This window comes from Citrus sinensis, chromosome 5 (assembly GCF_022201045.2).
Source record: "Citrus sinensis cultivar Valencia sweet orange chromosome 5, DVS_A1.0, whole genome shotgun sequence".
Classification (NCBI taxonomy): domain Eukaryota; kingdom Viridiplantae; phylum Streptophyta; class Magnoliopsida; order Sapindales; family Rutaceae; genus Citrus; species Citrus sinensis.
The window spans coordinates 31647289-31665441 of record NC_068560.1 but is presented as its reverse complement, the minus strand read 5'-3'; the positions used below and the strand labels follow the sequence as shown (position 1 = coordinate 31665441).

Genomic DNA, 18153 nt, shown 5'->3' with positions numbered 1-18153 from the left:
AGAATTATGGGCCTACTTGTAAAAAGTATGCGCATAACATCAGGGTCCTCGCAGTTTTATGTTTTATCAGAAAATGACATATATTAGAAATTAAAATTAATTTTTTCTAAGGTTTTTTTTTTTTTTTTTTGGCAACGAAACTAAAAGGTTATTTTAAAACAATTAATTTGCCATATAGATTTAAAAAGAAAAAAAAAAGTAAAAAAGCGTTTTATTTTTGGAAAAATCGGGTACTCATTATTATATATATAATTGGAAATCCAAGAATCGTATCAAATTAAATATCAAACACTTCCTTTAGATCTACGAAATTCCCAAAATAACAATTCTTTCTGTAATACGAGAAATTACAAAAAAGGGGAAAATGGTGTTTAGTTAATGAAAATAAGAACTAAAAAAAAGGGAAATCGAAGCGAAAAAAATTAAAAACTCAGGCATTAATTAATTAAAAAGGACAAAAATGGAAATTAAAACAAGCAAAAGTAAGCAGGGCAAAAGCAGAAAGAACAAGTAAAAGAGTAGTAGTAATAGTGATCTCTTCCAACCCTCCACCACTGTATAAAACCCCACTTCCTCTCTCCTTTCTTTCAAACAAACTCTTTCTCTACTCTCTCTCTTGCCTGTTTGCTTTCTCTTTCTCTTTCTCTCTCTCTCTCTCTCTCAAAGCTCTCGCGGCATCAACGACGACAGCAATGGCCCACTCAGGCTTCGTCGTTATCGTGCTCTTGGCTCTCATCGCCGGCTCAGCAGTGGCTCAGGCTCCCGGTCCGGCGCCGACTCGCTCACCAGCCACCAAAACATCTTCTCCGGCTCCCAAGGCTGCAGCTCCTTCTCCTTCCAAATCTCATGCTCAGTCTCCATCTCCCGCGACCGCCACTCCTACTCCCGTCGCCGCGCCGACTCTCTCACCGCCGTCCCCGCCTGTATCCGAGGCTCCCGGTAACGCTCCTGTCTCCTCATCGGGCCTTCCTCTCTCTCCGACTGGTGCCCCTGCTTCCACTCCGACTGGCGCCCCTGCTTCCACTCCAGGGAACGGCGTCGCTTTGAACAGAGTTGCTGTTGGCGGTTACTTGTCAGGATTCGTTGCTACTGTTGCTTTGTTTATGTAGATCTATAGTTGATCGTTATGTTCATTTTCCTTTAGGAGGTTATTTTTTTTTTCAATATTTTGTTAATTAATTTTTATATTTGATTGTGATGGATCCTGATGACGATAGTTTGACGGTTTGACGTATGATTAGTAGTATATCTATCTAGTTTTGTGTTTTATTTTTGTTTATTTTAAATTTCGTATAATTTCATGAGTTTTAATCTCGTATAATTAATTACATTCACATATTATTTTTCTTTTTGTTCCTATTAATAAAATATACTCATGTTTAAGTTGTTTAAAACGATGTATGAAGAGACGGGTCCCTGACACAGTTAGAAAGAAAGAGATGAGGGTGGGGTGGAGGGGGGGGGGGGGGGCGAAGGAGGGGGAGGAGTGGTGGTGTCAGATCTGTGCGGTGTCGTTTTACGAGGGATTGCTGTAACGTGTTTGGTACAGCTGGAAGTGGTCTTGTCTTTTTTATTATATTGAGTTGATGATACGTTCATTTTTTATTATTATTTTTTCTGTTTTAAGGATGCAGGGTTAGGTTTTTGTTGTAAGTACAGATTCGAATAGAATAGAATAATATATATATATATATTATATATGAATTGAGGAGAAAAGTGGAAGGGGAGAATAGAATAGGCATTTTTAGCTTTAACAGTTGTCACGGGGTTACAGCTGTTATCGGACTTCTCATTACAGTTTACAGAGAGGAGACCCCATGTGCGCCCTTCGCAGAAAGAAAAGGAGCCTCAAAGACTTAAGAGAGACCTCTCTCTCTCTTTTTTTTTTTTGGAAGTCTAATTAAATTATTAATTAATATATTACTGTAAGCAAAATGCACCCCGTAGTTGATATTAATCCGCCCCCCGCTCGGCTCTCGTTGTTAATAAGAGACGAGAGATTCGGTTGATGGCTTGACGTGTATATTATACTAGTTAAAATTTGGCAGCAAATTCATTACTAATGAGATTGAGCCAATATAGCTAAGCCGGCTCAGTTTAGAATTCGATATCTACTGTCAAATAAGCAGCGCCTCTTTCTTTTCCGATGCGAATGTCATTGGCTTTCTCTAAAGGTTCATACCCCAAATCTTAGCTTTGCTTTCTAAGATTTAGTACGATGCTAAGAATCATCATTACTTATGGCTTGTATTAACCAAGGTTGTGTTTGTCCTAAAGCCGAACATATTCTTCCAACTTTTACTTTTATTTACTAACTCTCTTTTTAAGCTAAACATAACAGTGCAAGAAAAAAAAAATAGAATGAATCTATAATTTTAATTTTCAATTCAACCCCACACATTCTCTTATAAGGTCCAGAGAAGTTAAGAGCATCAGTGCAGAGTTAGCCTGATTATTAAAAAAACTTGAAATCTTTAGAGAATGCATAATTCATGCAATGGCTCATCAGTTGCCTAAAAAAGCTTGCATGTCATCAATTATATATCTAAAAGCTCAAGAAATATCAGATTAGAGATGAGAAAAAAGAAAAAAAAGGTCATCAGATCAGTATACTTTACGTTCAATCAGACCCCATTTTTCATTTGGAAACTATCACAAAACTTTGGTAATAATATCAATGGGTTTGTAAAGATTGAAGTTGGGTTATAACAGAGGAAAACGTGGGCCTTGTCATTCGCCAAAATAGTAGAAATAAGCCCATTACGTTGGGCTCTCAATTCCAGTAGTACCTAGATGTTAGTGTGGCGCCGTACGATCAGGATTCAGGTGTGGACGTTAGGTAAGCTCTGATTGTAATGGATTACTACAAATACAATGCTTTTTTTTTTTTTTTTGTGTGCGTGTTTTTGGTGGGGGGAATATTACAATGCTTTGTTAGGAATTGCCAAAGAGTAAGCCTAAAATGTTGTGTCTTTGACAGATTGCTAATATATAAAAAGGACTTGCTCGTTCGCTCGCTCACAATGTTACCATAAAATTCTGTGCAAATGGTGAATGTGTTGCATTCGTGATTTTAAGTTAATTATTTCAGGATTGCGTTACGTTTTTTTACTCTGGTAATATCATCACAAGGAAAATTTCTTAATACTGCTTGCTGTTCGTTGCTATCATTTTTCACTTAATTTGTTGCGAAACGCACCAGAAACGCACGAAGTCATTCTATTTCCTGAAGGCATTGTAGTTTTCACTTTTCAATAAGAGTTGGATTATTGGCACCCCTTCAAGATCCTATTAAAATCCATATTTCAATTATACTTCAGTTGTTAAAAATACCCTTTTTTAAAGAACCTCTCTTTCCCATTTAAAAATCTTTCAATTTACAATTATTTTCTCACACTTAAAATACTTTTGCGATGAAATGCAATGATTTCCCCCAAAAAAAAAAAAATTAGTACAAACTAAGTATAGATGTTACTGTAAATGGTATAGAAGATTTAGCGGAAATTGGAATTTTAGCCACTGGTCAAGGAGAGTTTAAATTTATGGCGGCATTAGTTTGCAGGAAATTTTGTACTAATAATGTAGAATTTGTAGAATTAGAAGCGGTTTTAGGAAGAGTCAAAATGGCTAAAGATGCTGAATTGTAGATGAAATTAGCAACTTCACAACTAAAAATGAAGTTATTATTAAGCATATACAATTACAACTAAAATTGTAATTTCCCTTCTTGAACACTGGAGTGGTTAGAAGAAGCTTCTGTAGAAATTGCAAATTCTGTTGTATCTTCCTTGCTTTGTTTAATTTAAAATACTCCTTTTAAGATTTTTTTTAATAATCTCTTTTACACCAAAAAAAAATGCAGTTTTGATATCTCTATTCTTCTCAAACTTTCTCTCTCTACAAAACTAAAAAACTTTAGCTTTCTAAAATTAAAAATAATTCATATAAAAAAACAAAGAAAAAATGATTGTTGTTTTAAGATTGTGCAAACTAATTGTATAGGTGAGACTAAAAAAGAGAAAAAAATATGAACAGTTAATTCTTTTTGTATTGTCTTTAAATGTAATTACAATATAACATGGATTTTATAAGATCAATTAAGGGGTGCTAATAGTCAAACTCTTTCAATAATTATGCCCAAATCTAGTTTGCCCACAAATCAAAGCATTTAGTTTAGGCTAGGGTTTGTTTGTCTATTTATTTATTATTATTTTTTTATTTTTAAAAAGAGTTTAGGTGATCTTAATTCACCACCGAACCTTATATGGAACTTCTTCTATAAAATTGATATATATATATATATATATATAATTAAAGGAAAGAAAGAAAGAAAGAATCAACCCCCAACACACAAACACACGAGAATTCTTTCTCATAGTGGAAAGAATGAAAAGTGTAGCGTCATCAACGATACAGCAAATTTTTTTACAAAAAGTAGTGCACAACACGTTATGACTCTGGAGGTATTCCAAAATCATCATCTTGAACGTCTCAATTGAGTTATATTTGCCACGAGCATTATCGACAGTAACGAAATTAGAACAAAACCATAGGCGATTAGCAAATGAGATTCTCTAGCAAGAGAGCAATAGCTGACACTAACTCCCCTTCCGTTCCCATGGAAATTTGCAATGACAAAACCTGGATCATCCCTTGCCTTCCAGGTCATGGCTGAGACAGTTACTTCGCGAGTTCCATCTGAGTGTGTGTAGTCACAAAATTCATGGGCGTGGGCACTGAAAATAATCCTGTAAACATAGGGAAAAAGTGCATTAATAAACCAACAGATTGGAGAAAGAAATTGTGCTAAGAAGAAGCATTGTAACTAAAGGCAGCAACGTCATTTATTACACCACTAAGCAACTTTACAATGAAGAGAAAAGAGCCTTAAAGATTACAAGATATTTAGATAAAAATTGTTATATATTGGATCTGTGATATTAGAATTAGCAAGATTGGAGCAAACCTCTGTCCAATTCACACTATCCTATGCCTTTGAGGATTCATTGGGTCCTATTATGTTTGATTTGTGTTTGTCTAACAAAGACTGATGACCAAAAACTTGGATCAGGTAGAATACTGTATGTTCATCATAATGTTTCTACGACAAAGCTAAAACATCAATTAATCATTGATAATTGATTATTTTGCCTTCTCTCCTCTTTCACTTTATTCTACTAAATCTTAATTAATTTCTTCAGTCTTCTTTTGTTCATTTTCTGTCCTACATCAGTTTGCACATGTAAGCGCTTTTTAGAATCTATAAAAAGCAGTGAAGTACCTATTAAATCATCCACATATACTGGGAAAAAAGAACATGGACTTACTTTGGCTTGAGAGCCTGGAAAATGTATTCTGTAGCATTGAGGGGGACGGCGTGCAGTAAACCATAGGGTCCAGGTTCAGAGAACCCCCTGAAAGAATAAATTCAACAGAAATACGATGCATCACTGATACCGAGCAAGTTCAGAACATAAAATCAAGCACATGAATCAGAATTTCAAGCGGCAAGATGAACTAATGCCACACTGATGCAAATTACTGAACACAAATATAATTTTCCAGTTCCTACAACTTCTTTAAGAAAACAAATCAAAACAAGAGTTAAAATTAAAAAACAAAAAACCATAGATCAATAAAATAGATAAACATGAGGATTCAGGCCTAAGTCAAATGACCTAGCCCTTCCTACCCAACTTTGACATAACAGGTTTCATAGCATGCCCTCGACTACCCACACAAATATGCATTGTTAATGTTGAAAACTGAGCTTAAGTACTTATCTACATTATGGAAATCAATCTTATAAAACAGTGATGATGGATTACAGGGATGCATAGCTACCTTTTTTCACGTGTATTTGAAATCTGTGATCCACACTGACTTTCCATTGTTCGGTGCAAAGGAAAATGAAGTAATAAGACAGGACCAGACTTGGAAGACATAGCTTTTTCTCTCCAAGCAAAATTACTGAAGTCATGAACTGCTTCAGCTGAGCCTTTGGCTTCCATTCTAAGATCTATACTCTCTGTCTCTATAACCTTTTCAACACTAAACCTTAGTTTATTATTGCCACAGAGCAACGCCACAGCATTAAGAGAGAGAAAGCTGATATTGCTAATTTCAAATGCACCGCAACCAGATGAATCCAGACCAGGAAAGTTCCCAGCTATCCAATCGACAGACCCAGTGTCAAGTCCACTGCATTCTCCTACATCCCTATCACCTAAAAGCACATGAAAAGGAACACCAAGAAAGGTTCCCAACATCTGATGAAATCGATCTAGCACAGGCAACCAATCACTTCTCGTCAACTCTGACCCTTTTGCGGAAACATCTCCCAAGACTAGCAGCATATCAGGGTTCAGAGTATGAAAAGATTTCTGCGTCACGTATAACAATAACAGATGCTTTATTTTAGTAAAATAACAAGGAATATCAAGGTAACACATTCACATTGAACAAATCCAATCTTGACAGCCATTTCTCATTCTCCTATATGCATGTGCTCCAATAGCAGCTTTATGTAATTGTTTTTAGAACGAATATCAAACATACGTCCTGAAGCATATAATGCTTTCAATGACACTAAATTCATTTTTGCTTCCAGCCTCAGCTCATAAGATAAAATGTGAAATTAATGCAAACAAAGCTTCTTTGCATATAAATATATTAATATATAAGCAGATTTGCCAACTTACTCTGAAAAATTTGGCCATGTAATAGTCTCTAAAATGGCGGTCGACGAAACCGGAATCCGACCCGACCAGTAACAAATTAGCAACCATCATAACCTTCAGATCAACCCCCGAACCCGAATTTGGACCCGGTTCGTAATCATTAGGATCCGCGGAAGGCATGATTTTGCAAGAAGGAGTGGAAACCCACTCGTCGTAGATGATCAGAGACGTGACTATGATGAGAGGCAACAGTGAAATCCATGCAATTCCCCGCATTTTGGAACCTTTGGTTTTCCATTTCTGTGTTTTCACTACTCTTATTATTACTGTTTTGTGATTCACTGATTGCCGAACGGGGAAGAAAAACTTAGCAAGTTCCGAAGTTCGTCTGGGTTTTCTTTACTATGACAAGTCGTACAATAAAAAATGACAAAACCTACTTGCCGTATTACTTTCGAAGATCAGCAACGACCTTGAAGTAGAATCTTAGGATGATATATGCAAAATTTTAAGAATTAGCATAGTTGTCGTATTGTAATAATATTTAAAACTGACATGTAGTACAATGTTTATAAGATGACCGTCACTTGTAATTGTTTTATTGTGGCGTCAAACCTGTATGACAAGTCGCACAAAATTTAAATTGATATCCGATTCCTCGTAAATTAATCAGTGTAGGAACCGACATGTGGTATAAAATTCCTTGAAGTATGCCGGCATGAAGAATCGTGATTTTCCCGGTGCGAAGATGTTATTGAATTGAGTTACGAGTTAGTTGTCGTACTGTTACTTACGGTAATGGAGTTGTGAACGGAAACAAACTGAAATCCAAGACAAGAAATACACAAGACATTGAGATAAACAAAGCTCTTTTGTTTTTTCTTGAGCCAAAAACGCGCAAGTATGTGTAAATTTTGCTGGAGGTGGGAACAGGAGGGGAACAGTCTAGTTATAGATTTATATGCGTGTGTCAAAAATTAAAATTTATGTAAGTTTAACTATGAATTGCCTTATCCATATGTTCGTCATGTGTCAACAGTCCAACTGTGTTAGACTTCTTTCCAATGAAATTTTCTTTTTCTTTTTGGTGTACCAACTGCTTCTTCAACATCTGAAGCGTCTGGTAAGTACCATTTTTGTTTTGAAGGTAATGGGTCACGACTGCATACCCACTGATACTTGATATTCTTATCATCGCACCTTAAAGGCAAACAAAAGTGAGAATCTGATTCATAATATTGAGGATCAAATCCCCTGTGATTGTGAACAGAAAAGCTATGGCCCTATAATAATAACACACGCATAATTTTTGTTTTTTTTCAAGGAAACAACCTACTAATTGATAAAACCAGGCCTCATGAATACAAACTAGAAATGCATAACGTAAAGGAGAAAAAGCACTGCCTCTATCCTGGTCATCAGCAAGGAGAAGCTTATGAGAGAACCAACATGAAGAATGCAACACAAGTAATTCCTAGAGCAACAAATGGAGAGAAATTAGCCCCCGAAGATAAATCAGGTGTATAAGGTGAAGTTTTGGTGGTTGTCGTATTGCGGCCAGAAGGCAGCGAAGAACCGCCAGAGCCACCTGTAGATGATGAACCTGAGCCTGATGGAGAAGCGGTTGGTGACCCTGATCCCACAGTGACGGCAAGCTTCATGCCGCTGCCGCAGTGACCAGGGACACCACAAATGAAGTAGTGTGTTCCGGCAGTCTTTAGAGTGATGGTGGTGGCACCTGAACTGTCTGATGTGATTGCATTTCCCACGGTGCATGAGTTGTAGTCACTACCACTCACTTCATCAACAGTGTGCCCACTTCCATAGTTGAAAACTATCAAACAAAATTCAACATTATAAGTTTGTATAGCCATGTTAAGGATAAGGAACACATCAAACGCTTGATGAAATTAACTCACCAAGGCTGTCACCAACAGCAAATGTCTTGCCACTGGTCCAAGTGCTATAGTCAGTACCCATTGTCCAGCCTGAGGACTCTCCTACATTGTAAACTGTAGCAAAGCTTGGAACCACCACACAAAAGACTAAAACTGCACAAACAACCAACCCAGAGAAAACTCCTGCCATTTTAAGAGAGATATATAAAGAGAAAGCAAAATAATTGGAAGATGCTTGGTGGATAGTTGTTAGAAGGAGAAGGGGTTGTTTATATAATGATGTAGAGGGATTGGTGTAAATAAAGTTTGGTCCACTTAATTATCATGTGATCTCTGAAATTCGGAAAAGGACTTTATCTCATGAGTATTACTTCAACCGAACTCCATACCTAATACAATACGAAGTGGATTCTTTCTTCTCTGTTTCTTCTAATTGCTTCAATTAGATAGAAATGGTTGTTGCATTGAATGATTCTTCCTGTTATCAATAATGTGTTTATAGCGGACAGCTGCCAGTTCATATAAGCATTAGGAGGCACCAAAAAAGCATGTCTTATTAATGGCTTTAAAATTTACAAGTGATATTCTTGTTAGTTGTCCCTTATTTGTCTCTATTTGAATGATGGATTGTAAATGAAGTAAGTTCTTGTTCATGTGATGCTGATATTCTAGTAGGATTGGTAATTCTTCAAAAAAGATGAAAATTTGTCAAATTTAGGAGTCTATGAACATCACAACTCAGTATATAGGCTTGATTTTATTATGGAGACAGAGAAGTTACTGACTTAATGCCTACTCAATGTATTCAGGGAAATTTGTATTCCTTTTTCAAATACTATTAATTCTTTTGGACTAGCCAAAAAGATGCTTTTTATTATAGAGAAACTCCTCGAGTTTAGCGAATACTATGCAGAGTGGAATGAAGGAAAGGAGCTATGCCTATTAGCATCTTTTAGTGACGTGAAATCAATAAATTAAGGGATACTATAATTTTTCCACCAAAATTTTTTTGACACATTAAATTAGTACTATGATTTGGTGAAAATTATATTTTAGCACCAAATATTTACGTTGTTAGTATAATTTCGTCATTTCGTTAACACAGTTAAAAATTTACTGATGTCATAAGAGTATTTAAAGAATTTTGTGTTAAAGTCAAAACACACAGTCTAATTGTAAAAGAGATATTATCATTTGTCCATTAGAAGTTTGCTGAAATATCAATTTAGTGCTAAATTTTTTTAAAATCTATATTTTACTACCTAATGTTTAAGCTATTATCACTTTATTACCAAAACATTAACACAAGAAAAAATTTTATAATATCATAAGTGCATTTAGGAAATTTCATGTTGAAGTCAAAACATTAACACAATTGTTGAATGATGAAGTATTAAATTTGGAGTATTTGGTTACCATTGTAGTGTTTGAAATAGCTTAGGGTTGCTGGTGTTGAAAGATATTATTAAAACTGAAGTGTTTGGTTTATATTACTTAGAATTTGATATTTGAATGCACAACATGTTTATATGATAAAAAAAAAAAGTAATTGATTTTGTAATATAACGGCTACTTTTATAGGATAATTTCTCTTATGTAATTTCTTTCTTTTCAAATGAAAAAATAGTTTTTATACTCTAGGTTAAATATTTAATTATTTTTAATGTTTTTGGTGATAAAATGATAACAACTTAAAATATTATGTGGTAAAATATAATTTTTTTAAAATCTTAGTACTGAATTAATTTGTCAGAAAACTTTTGGTGGATAAATGATAAATTTTCTTTTTTTGTAATTCTTTCTTTTCAAATGATAAAATCGTCTTTTATGCTCGAGGGCAAAATCGACTCTCAACTCATATTCCATTAAAAATTAACTTATTTTTAACATAATTGTGATAAAATACTAACATGGTAAGCGTTTGGTGATAAAATATAATTTTCACCAAATTATAGTACTAACTTAATTTGTCAGAAAAACTTTAGTGGAAAAATAACAATGTCCCATAAATTAAAGTGATATTAAGAAAATCTTGAGTGTCTTCAATTTATTATTGAATTCCATTTTTGCTTGTATTCGCTAAAGCACCCAAAAGTTTAACGTCTCAACTTTCATACATAACATCCCCCCCAACAAAAATGGTACAAGAGGTCGTGATGGACATGATTATCAGCAGGTGAATTAGGATGACAAGTCAATGAGTGGATTAAATTAAAATGTTTCATTATTACAAGGGTGAAGGCAAAGTACGTAGGGTCCCACTCCCATCGCATGACAAGCTCGACAAAGTCATGAATCACATCGACATGGTGTACTTATAGATTTGGATGATTTGAGTTTTAGTTGGGCTGTTTTGGGTCCTATTGTTTCTGCCCAACCACTCCTGCACCTGTTTACCAACTACGCCGATTTAAGAAGGGTCCCGTAGGTTTCTGCCTCACTACTTTTCTGGAAAGTGGAAAGCAAATATTCCTTCACCTTTTTCAAGCATTTAATGAAGAATGATGAGTTTCTGATTTTTTTTTCCTTTATATAGCATTCTTACCTGACAATGGCTCTATATCAAAGTATGTTCACAAAACACTTCAAAATGCTTCTTGGTTAAACACTATCTTCGTCTACTTTGATCAAGTATAATAAAACAGATAAAAATAATTTTTCACGTATGCAGTCTATACACAAGGATTTGCGATGAGACACGTAGAAACAAGAGACTTTTTGCTATGGGCTCTGAACATGCTCGAGTATAATGATTTTGACTGGTAAGTGGTAACAGAGGATGCATAAAATAGAACAGAATTCAGTTTATGTAAATCCCAGGTCACATTTATACCGTTTTCTAAGTCATGGTTTATTTCCTGGGGAGCAACTTCTCCCTAACCTAAGTACAAAATGCACATACAAAAACAGGTTTAAGTTGACTAACCCACCTAGATGAGACTTCACAAACTTGTTCGAGTGCGGTCTCTTACTAACTTGCCTCTACTTTCCCTGATTCACCATTGATACGACGATCACACTCAAGCAGCACAAGATGCAGACACCATGCATGGGCGAGGAAGAGTAATTATCCCACAGTATCAAAAAGTGGTTGAAGCAGCATGTACAAAAGTTGACCCTTGACAGACAACTGTTGGCATATGTTCCTAATCGCTACTCCTTGTTCAGTTCTGCTTGACATCTTTGGTGATAATAAGGTTTAAAATTTAAAAATTTGTATGTATATAATGAATTTAGTGTGCGTTTTGGGCAGCTGCGCCGTCTCCCCACCCTATAATCTAGGAGATATTCTCCTAGGATATAGGGTGGGGAGCAGCTGCACCGCCAATCGCACCCTTAACCATCTCTTCTCAGGTTTTGTGACTACCAGGAGTAAAATACATGACTGGATGTGGTCAAACCATTTAATTAAACAAGGGACTGAAGACATGGAAATTTAACAAGATATATGCAGGAGAAACGCAAACAAAATTTCTCTCATGTCCAGTGTTTGGTCACAGCTGGGTCAGAAGCCAGGCCTTAGTCACTCTAGAATGTTCATGGAGCACACTGAAGTTAGAAAACCAGCATGTTCACCGTACGTTCACGGCCAGAATTCCAATAGGAGATGATACTGAAGACCACAATGAGACTTGAAGTCCATAGTTTTATCGCCAGCGGGTGCCTTCAGGATAAGGAATGTCTACATGCATGTGAATTCTATACCTCATAACTGTCAAATACTTTCTTCGTGTATGCTAGAATTATGTGAATCTTATTGTGCATTCAGTTAAGCCAATAGTACTAGCTGTCTTAGCAGGTAAAGGTGGAGCTTCTAGGAGTACAAGTCTTGAGATCAAATGACACTTATATCAGGGTTGGCACAATGCATAGAAATGAGTATCTTTTTTTTTTTTTTTTTTAAACTTTGACAGTGATGCTGGTTAGTAGCACAATGATGCTGGAACACATAGAAGTACTTCATCATCCAGATTGCACAAAATATAGCTGTATATAACATTTTCTTTTGCCTTAATGATCACAAATCTTTTAAATCTGTGTGAATATAAGAAAATTTACCTGCAAAATTACAAGTCAAGTAAATGAAGAATTTTAAGTGCCCTCAGAAGCAGTTCGTTTTCAACTTACATCGGCCGTGTCTGCTTCCTCTGCATTAATGTTCAAGTCGTCTGATGTTTCGTCAGAATGCAGACCCTCTTTTGTTTGAAGTCTAGCAAACTGTCTACTAGGAGCCACTCGAAGAGGTCGTCCCATAAATAGCTGCAAGACAAACACCTCTCAGAGTTCTTCACTTCAAAACCAGCTTATTCAAACAGCAAGATTAACTAAGTATCGATAAATGCAAAATAAAAACATATTATAAGTACAAATAACTAAGTGCAATCACTAAACACATGATTACCTTCCCTTGAAAAGCAGAAATAGCTGCCTCAGCCACTTTCTTGGATTTGAAGGACACAAATCCATACCCAGCAGACCTTCTTGGATTATCATGGAAAATAACTTCAGCAGAAACAACATCCCAGCCTTCTGATATGAAGAACTCCCTAAGATCTTTAGCTCTTGCTTCAAATGACAGATTTGCTATGAACAGGTTGAAGGTTGCAAATGGCTTTGGCTGAACAGGTGGGAAAGGATTCTTCTTTTTTATCTTTGCATAATTGACCTTTAAAGTACGACCCTCAAATTCCTTAAAAAATAAAAATAAAACTAATCATAGGAAGAACATTTCCAAGTTGAAAAAATGGCATGAAACACAGAAAAATTAAGCCTAGGCATAGTCGGTAAGAAAATAAAGAAGATCAAATTTATTTTCCATCGATCATATTCATTCCCTTTACTAACTTCCTCACTGTAAATATGCCAACAAAATTTAATTGAAAACCATAAAACAAACAAATAAATAAGCTACATAGTTATTTTAAACTACATTAACAGGGAGTTGTCCCAAATTACTAAAGCCATCTAATCATTACTCCACTTCAATGCATTTCCAATATAATCATCAAAATTTTTACGAAAACATGAAAAACTCATTAAAGAATTAAACTTTTATATGCTTACATACGATTCGAGATTATTGAGAGCAGCAGTAGCCTCGTCAGGGGAACCCATCGTGACAAAAGCCAAACCCCTGTTCCTGTTCTTCGAATGCATCGAAAGCTAAAACCACAAGAACAAAACAACAAAAAACCCCCATCAACAAACCAATCAAAAACCAAAACCCATATCACAAAACAGAAAATAAACTCCGATAATGTAAAAAGAAACCTCAACGTCTAGAACTGTCCCGTGCTGCTCAAACAAAGCACGAATGTCTTCGTGAGTAGAAGTCCAAGGAACGTTCTGGGCAACCAATCTGGTCTTAGAATATTCTTCTTCCCGTTGCTCAGTATTTACAGCAGCAGCAGAAGAAGAATCAACAAATGGGTCTTGAGTGGTGGCTGAGAAATGGAAAACAAAAGGGCTAACTTTTTTGGGGGTAATTGGGAATGTGTAAGCATGAAAGGGAGACGAAGAAAGAGGGAAAAAATAGTTGTAATGTTGTTTTTGCTGTTTTTGGAGGAGGGATACAAAAGGGGCTTCATGTGATTGTTGTTGCTGTGGTTCAGTGTACAAGTACGAGGTTGAAGGGAAACAACAGTAAAGACGAAGAAGAGACATAGCCACTATCCACTTTGAGTTTGGGAGAGACCGAGTCTGATGGTGTGTTGTTGGAACAATTTGGATAAGGAGAGCCTTGAGTTCCACCTTGGCCGTTTTGTAGTGGGACTTAGGAGGAACTAGTAAACGACGTCGTTCATAGGCATTGGACTTTTTAGATGGATTACCCATACTGTGTGAAGATATGTGGATAATACACTCCACATACCGTTAGAGAAAATAGTCAAACTGTTGAATCGAGTTCCAACGACAGATTGATTTCGAATTCTCTTCTAATATGAGAGCTTAGGATAAAAATTAATCTTTAGAGCATCCAAATGACTAAGCCTTAAAAAGAATATATAAACCCACCATCACTAGTTAAAATGGTTTTGCTACTCGAAGTCATCAGAAACAGTTACAAGATTACAAATTTAGAGTTTGTGGCTTCAAAAAAGCTATCTTTGAATTAGTTTCTAATACCATCATGTATACAATGATTTCCAAGAAGGAAACGAATGAAATTTGGACAATGAAAAAAAAAAAAAAAAGACATCACTTCTTATGCATTCTAGAGTCTGGCGAGTTGTATCTTAAGGGCGATAGAGGCTGTCTTGCTGCTGAATCCAGATCAAAACCAATCTTCTTCTCAATCGGACTGCTCAACTTGGGACTGGATTTTCGCTTGTTTGTCTGCGAGAAAGGCATGAGAGTTAAAATTAAAGTCATATTAACCGTCTAGTCTGGCAAATGATTTAATTTGTTCTTCTGGAATCACAGATGCAGTAAATGTATATGTATACAATGATTTCCAAGAAGGAAACGAATGAAATTTGGACAATGAAAAAAAAAAAAAAAAGACATCACTTCTTATGCATTCTAGAGTCTGGCGAGTTGTATCTTAAGGGCGATAGAGGCTGTCTTGCTGCTGAATCCAGATCAAAACCAATCTTCTTCTCAATCGGACTGCTCAACTTGGGACTGGATTTTCGCTTGTTTGTCTGCGAGAAAGGCATGAGAGTTAAAATTAAAGTCATATTAACCGTCTAGTCTGGCAAATGATTTAATTTGTTCTTCTGGAATCACAGATGCAGTAAATGTATATGTGTACACACACACAGGCAGAGCATGAGAGGTTTTCTGCAATCATGTCTCTCTTTGACCATTTTCCCCTCTTACCTTAGCAGATGCACTGCTGCTTTTCTTTCCACCAGAACCATTACAGTTTCTTTCTTTCTGAAGTTGCCTCAGTAACCTCTTGTTCTCCACATCCAATGTTTTGTTTTGTTCGAAGAGCAATCTCACCTCCTCTTCAGCTCTGTCAAGGTTCACCCTAAGATGTTCCTTATCCTTCTCAAGGGTCTTGAATTCAGCAGCTAAAGATAGAACTTTCTGAGTTGATGGCTTCAAGCTGCCACAACAAAGGATAACGGCATTTCAAGAAATAAATCAACAAATCTTCCAACTAAAATCTGCGACACACGGTTTGATAAGTGGAGATGTAAAGTGTTGGTAATTGATCAACACATCACCCTCAGCCAAGAAAGCTAAGTAAAGACGATGCCCAAAATGGCGGGAAAAGGTCCTCACCTATTCCACATTCTCAGCAGCGAATGACATGGCTCGTGTCCCCTATTTGCCTCCAGGAATGCATGGCCAGACATAACTTCCTCTTTACAAACCAATGTCAAAATGGACTCGAGTAAAGTTTCTTCAGTAGATGTGCCCTCAGTAGAAGATTCAACCTTTGAAGTAAAGAAGAACACTTATAAACTTCATAAAAGTGTCACAATCTAACCAGACGCTATTACCACAATTCAGTATAAAACAAAACAAGATATAAGAAGAAACATAAAGGACAATTAAAGTCTACATTACATAGCAAGTGCTTCCAATCAACCATAAACATTAAAAAACCAACGACTATCTCTCCACAAGTAACAACTATATGTGATAAGTTCATGAAATAAAGGAAATTTATTCTTAATAGCATCTGATATGATTATTTTCTAATCTAATCACAGAACTAATCTGCAAGGGAATCTACATCAAAGTTGTGTAAACAAACATTTCCATTGAGATACAATCTCATACACCACTGTATTTCTGCCGACAATTTTCACTATTGGACCTACTTCGTGTAACCTCCAAGAATCAATATGCACAAGCATTATTGCCTCAAATATAAAAATATTTGTTTGGATTGATAACAAGACCACATCTTCAGTCACGAACTCTTATTTGATACCCTAAACACTATTACCTACAACTTGATAGTTCATATACATTTTCAATTGGGCTAATAAATTCCATATCAGTTAACTTTCAATGATTGGATTTCAGTTTCCATAACTTCTGGTAAGACACTCATAAAGCAGAAAAAGCAAACGATATATTCAGACCAAACCAAATTATAACTTACAAGCGACAAAAGCTTAAATGAAACAAGCAATAACAAGTTTTGAAGAAAAGAAAGCATTTTAATTACCCCACAAGTTTCATCTCGGTGCTTGTAGAAATTCAATTCGTCTAAAACTTTCCCCAGTTCAACTTCCAATTCTTGAACCCTAATTTCGGCCTCCTTAGCTCTCTCATCGGCCTCGTTCCCGAAATCCATCAACGCCTCTCTGTCATGATCGTACAAAGAGCATTCCCTCTCCCATTTGCTGCAATCACTCAACAATCTCTTACACTCCTCCGCCAATCTCTGGTTCTCCTCCACAAATCGTTTCACTGCCTGCGCGTTCATACTCGCCTCTGCCTATTAAATACAAAAATCACAAACCAAAATTGGAAAAATTGAAGCAAGATACCATAACATAACGGATGAAGAATTAGAAATACGAACCCTAGCGCGCTCGATGATTTCATCTTTTTCTTTGCTTTTGGAGAGTAAAGAGAAACACTCATTGCGAACACGTTGAAGTGATTCTTCGTAGGCAAGGAGTTTCAGTTGAAGGGTTTTAGTGGAGACCGGGAGGCCTAGTGTGTGATCGATTGATTCTTTTATGTAATTGTCGATTTCTTCGGGGATCTCCATTCAAATTCAAAACCCTAGCTTCGATTTTTTTTTTAAACAAAAGAAAAAACAAGGGGGAAATAAGGAAATTCTTTATTCTTCGCTCTGTCTGTGTGCTCCGCCTCGCTGCTGGATTTCAGTTTAGGATTTGAAATTAAAAGCGAGAAGGGCTAGCCGTTGGGCGCGTTTATAAATGTGATTTTCGTCCGTTGGGTACACGTGGCAGATACAAGTGTCTTGTGTTGGTCTCATTGGCCCAATCAAAGCCCAGCCCAATTTTTTAATGTGTTTTGTAGTAACAGTTTTTTCCAAACTTTATCCGTCTGACTATTTGAAGCAAACCGTTTTGCGGCTTGAACAGAATAAAACAAATGTAATGTCATGGCACAAGCAAAACTATAAAAAAATCGGCATCTTGCATCTTCTAATCTGGCTTTTGTAGCTAGTGTTGATTATTTGATTCATGGGTTGTTTTCATTCCGTCAACGTCTTTTCTTATTTATTTTATAAAAAAATATTTTAATCATTTGATATCGTCTACTGAAATAAGAAGTTAAGAGTTTAAGTCTTAAAAAGTACATTTAATTCACAGTAGCATAATATATCTCATCATTTGTTATTTTTAATAGTAAGAAATGATAACAAAACTTAAAAACCTTGAATCTAATTGTCATAAAACACAAATGCTGCTAACTTAATTAGTTATAAAACTAAGATTTGCGAATAATGATATATATTCAGCATTTGTCTTGAATAAAGTACTTTGGACAAGATGTGAATGTTCGCATTTGGACAAAATGTAAACGCCCGCATTTCATGTTTAACTGGCTTATACATTGTTGTTTAATTATTTATACACCGTTATGCATCGTTATTTAGCAAGGCCAAACCTAGGTTACGTGTAACGTAGCAT

At 35.9% G+C, this 18153-nt stretch overlaps 5 protein-coding genes across 6 annotated transcripts; 1 reads left to right on the top strand and 4 right to left on the bottom strand.

Annotated features, from left to right (window-relative positions):
* Window positions 1-692: 692 nt before the first annotated feature.
* Window positions 693-1109, top strand: LOC102615781 (classical arabinogalactan protein 10). The gene has a single exon (XM_006472482.4). The coding sequence runs from the start codon at window positions 693-695 to the stop codon at window positions 1107-1109; it is 417 nt and encodes a 138-aa protein (XP_006472545.2).
* Window positions 1110-4351: 3242 nt separating this feature from the next.
* On the bottom strand, window positions 4352-7113 carry LOC102615477 (uncharacterized). The gene is made up of 4 exons (XM_006472481.4): window positions 6702-7113; window positions 5845-6383; window positions 5328-5414; window positions 4352-4748 (listed from the first exon to the last, which is right to left on the bottom strand). The coding sequence occupies exons 1-4, from the start codon at window positions 6954-6956 to the stop codon at window positions 4478-4480; spliced, it is 1152 nt and encodes a 383-aa protein (XP_006472544.2). The 5' UTR covers window positions 6957-7113; the 3' UTR covers window positions 4352-4477.
* Window positions 7114-7886: 773 nt separating this feature from the next.
* On the bottom strand, window positions 7887-8843 carry LOC102618126 (blue copper protein). The gene is made up of 2 exons (XM_006472941.4): window positions 8600-8843; window positions 7887-8514 (listed from the first exon to the last, which is right to left on the bottom strand). The coding sequence occupies exons 1-2, from the start codon at window positions 8766-8768 to the stop codon at window positions 8114-8116; spliced, it is 570 nt and encodes a 189-aa protein (XP_006473004.2). The 5' UTR covers window positions 8769-8843; the 3' UTR covers window positions 7887-8113.
* Window positions 8844-12518: 3675 nt separating this feature from the next.
* Window positions 12519-14428, bottom strand: LOC102615204 (30S ribosomal protein 2, chloroplastic). The gene is made up of 4 exons (XM_006472480.4): window positions 13850-14428; window positions 13643-13741; window positions 12981-13268; window positions 12519-12838 (listed from the first exon to the last, which is right to left on the bottom strand). The coding sequence occupies exons 1-4, from the start codon at window positions 14411-14413 to the stop codon at window positions 12698-12700; spliced, it is 1092 nt and encodes a 363-aa protein (XP_006472543.2). The 5' UTR covers window positions 14414-14428; the 3' UTR covers window positions 12519-12697.
* A 128-nt stretch (window positions 14429-14556) lies between these two features.
* On the bottom strand, window positions 14557-17385 carry LOC102614906 (uncharacterized). Of its 2 annotated transcripts, XM_052442423.1 has the most exons (6): window positions 17070-17385; window positions 16710-16982; window positions 15812-15966; window positions 15401-15632; window positions 15089-15222; window positions 14557-14914 (listed from the first exon to the last, which is right to left on the bottom strand). In XM_052442423.1, exons 1-6 carry the CDS (start codon window positions 17259-17261, stop codon window positions 14884-14886), a joined length of 1017 nt encoding a protein of 338 aa, XP_052298383.1. In that variant the 5' UTR covers window positions 17262-17385; the 3' UTR covers window positions 14557-14883. The 2 variants fall into 2 exon arrangements, with proteins under 2 accessions (XP_052298383.1, XP_052298384.1); XM_052442424.1 differs by lacking the exon at window positions 15089-15222 and having other exon boundaries at window positions 14558-14914.
* Between the last annotated feature and the right edge of the window lie 768 nt (window positions 17386-18153).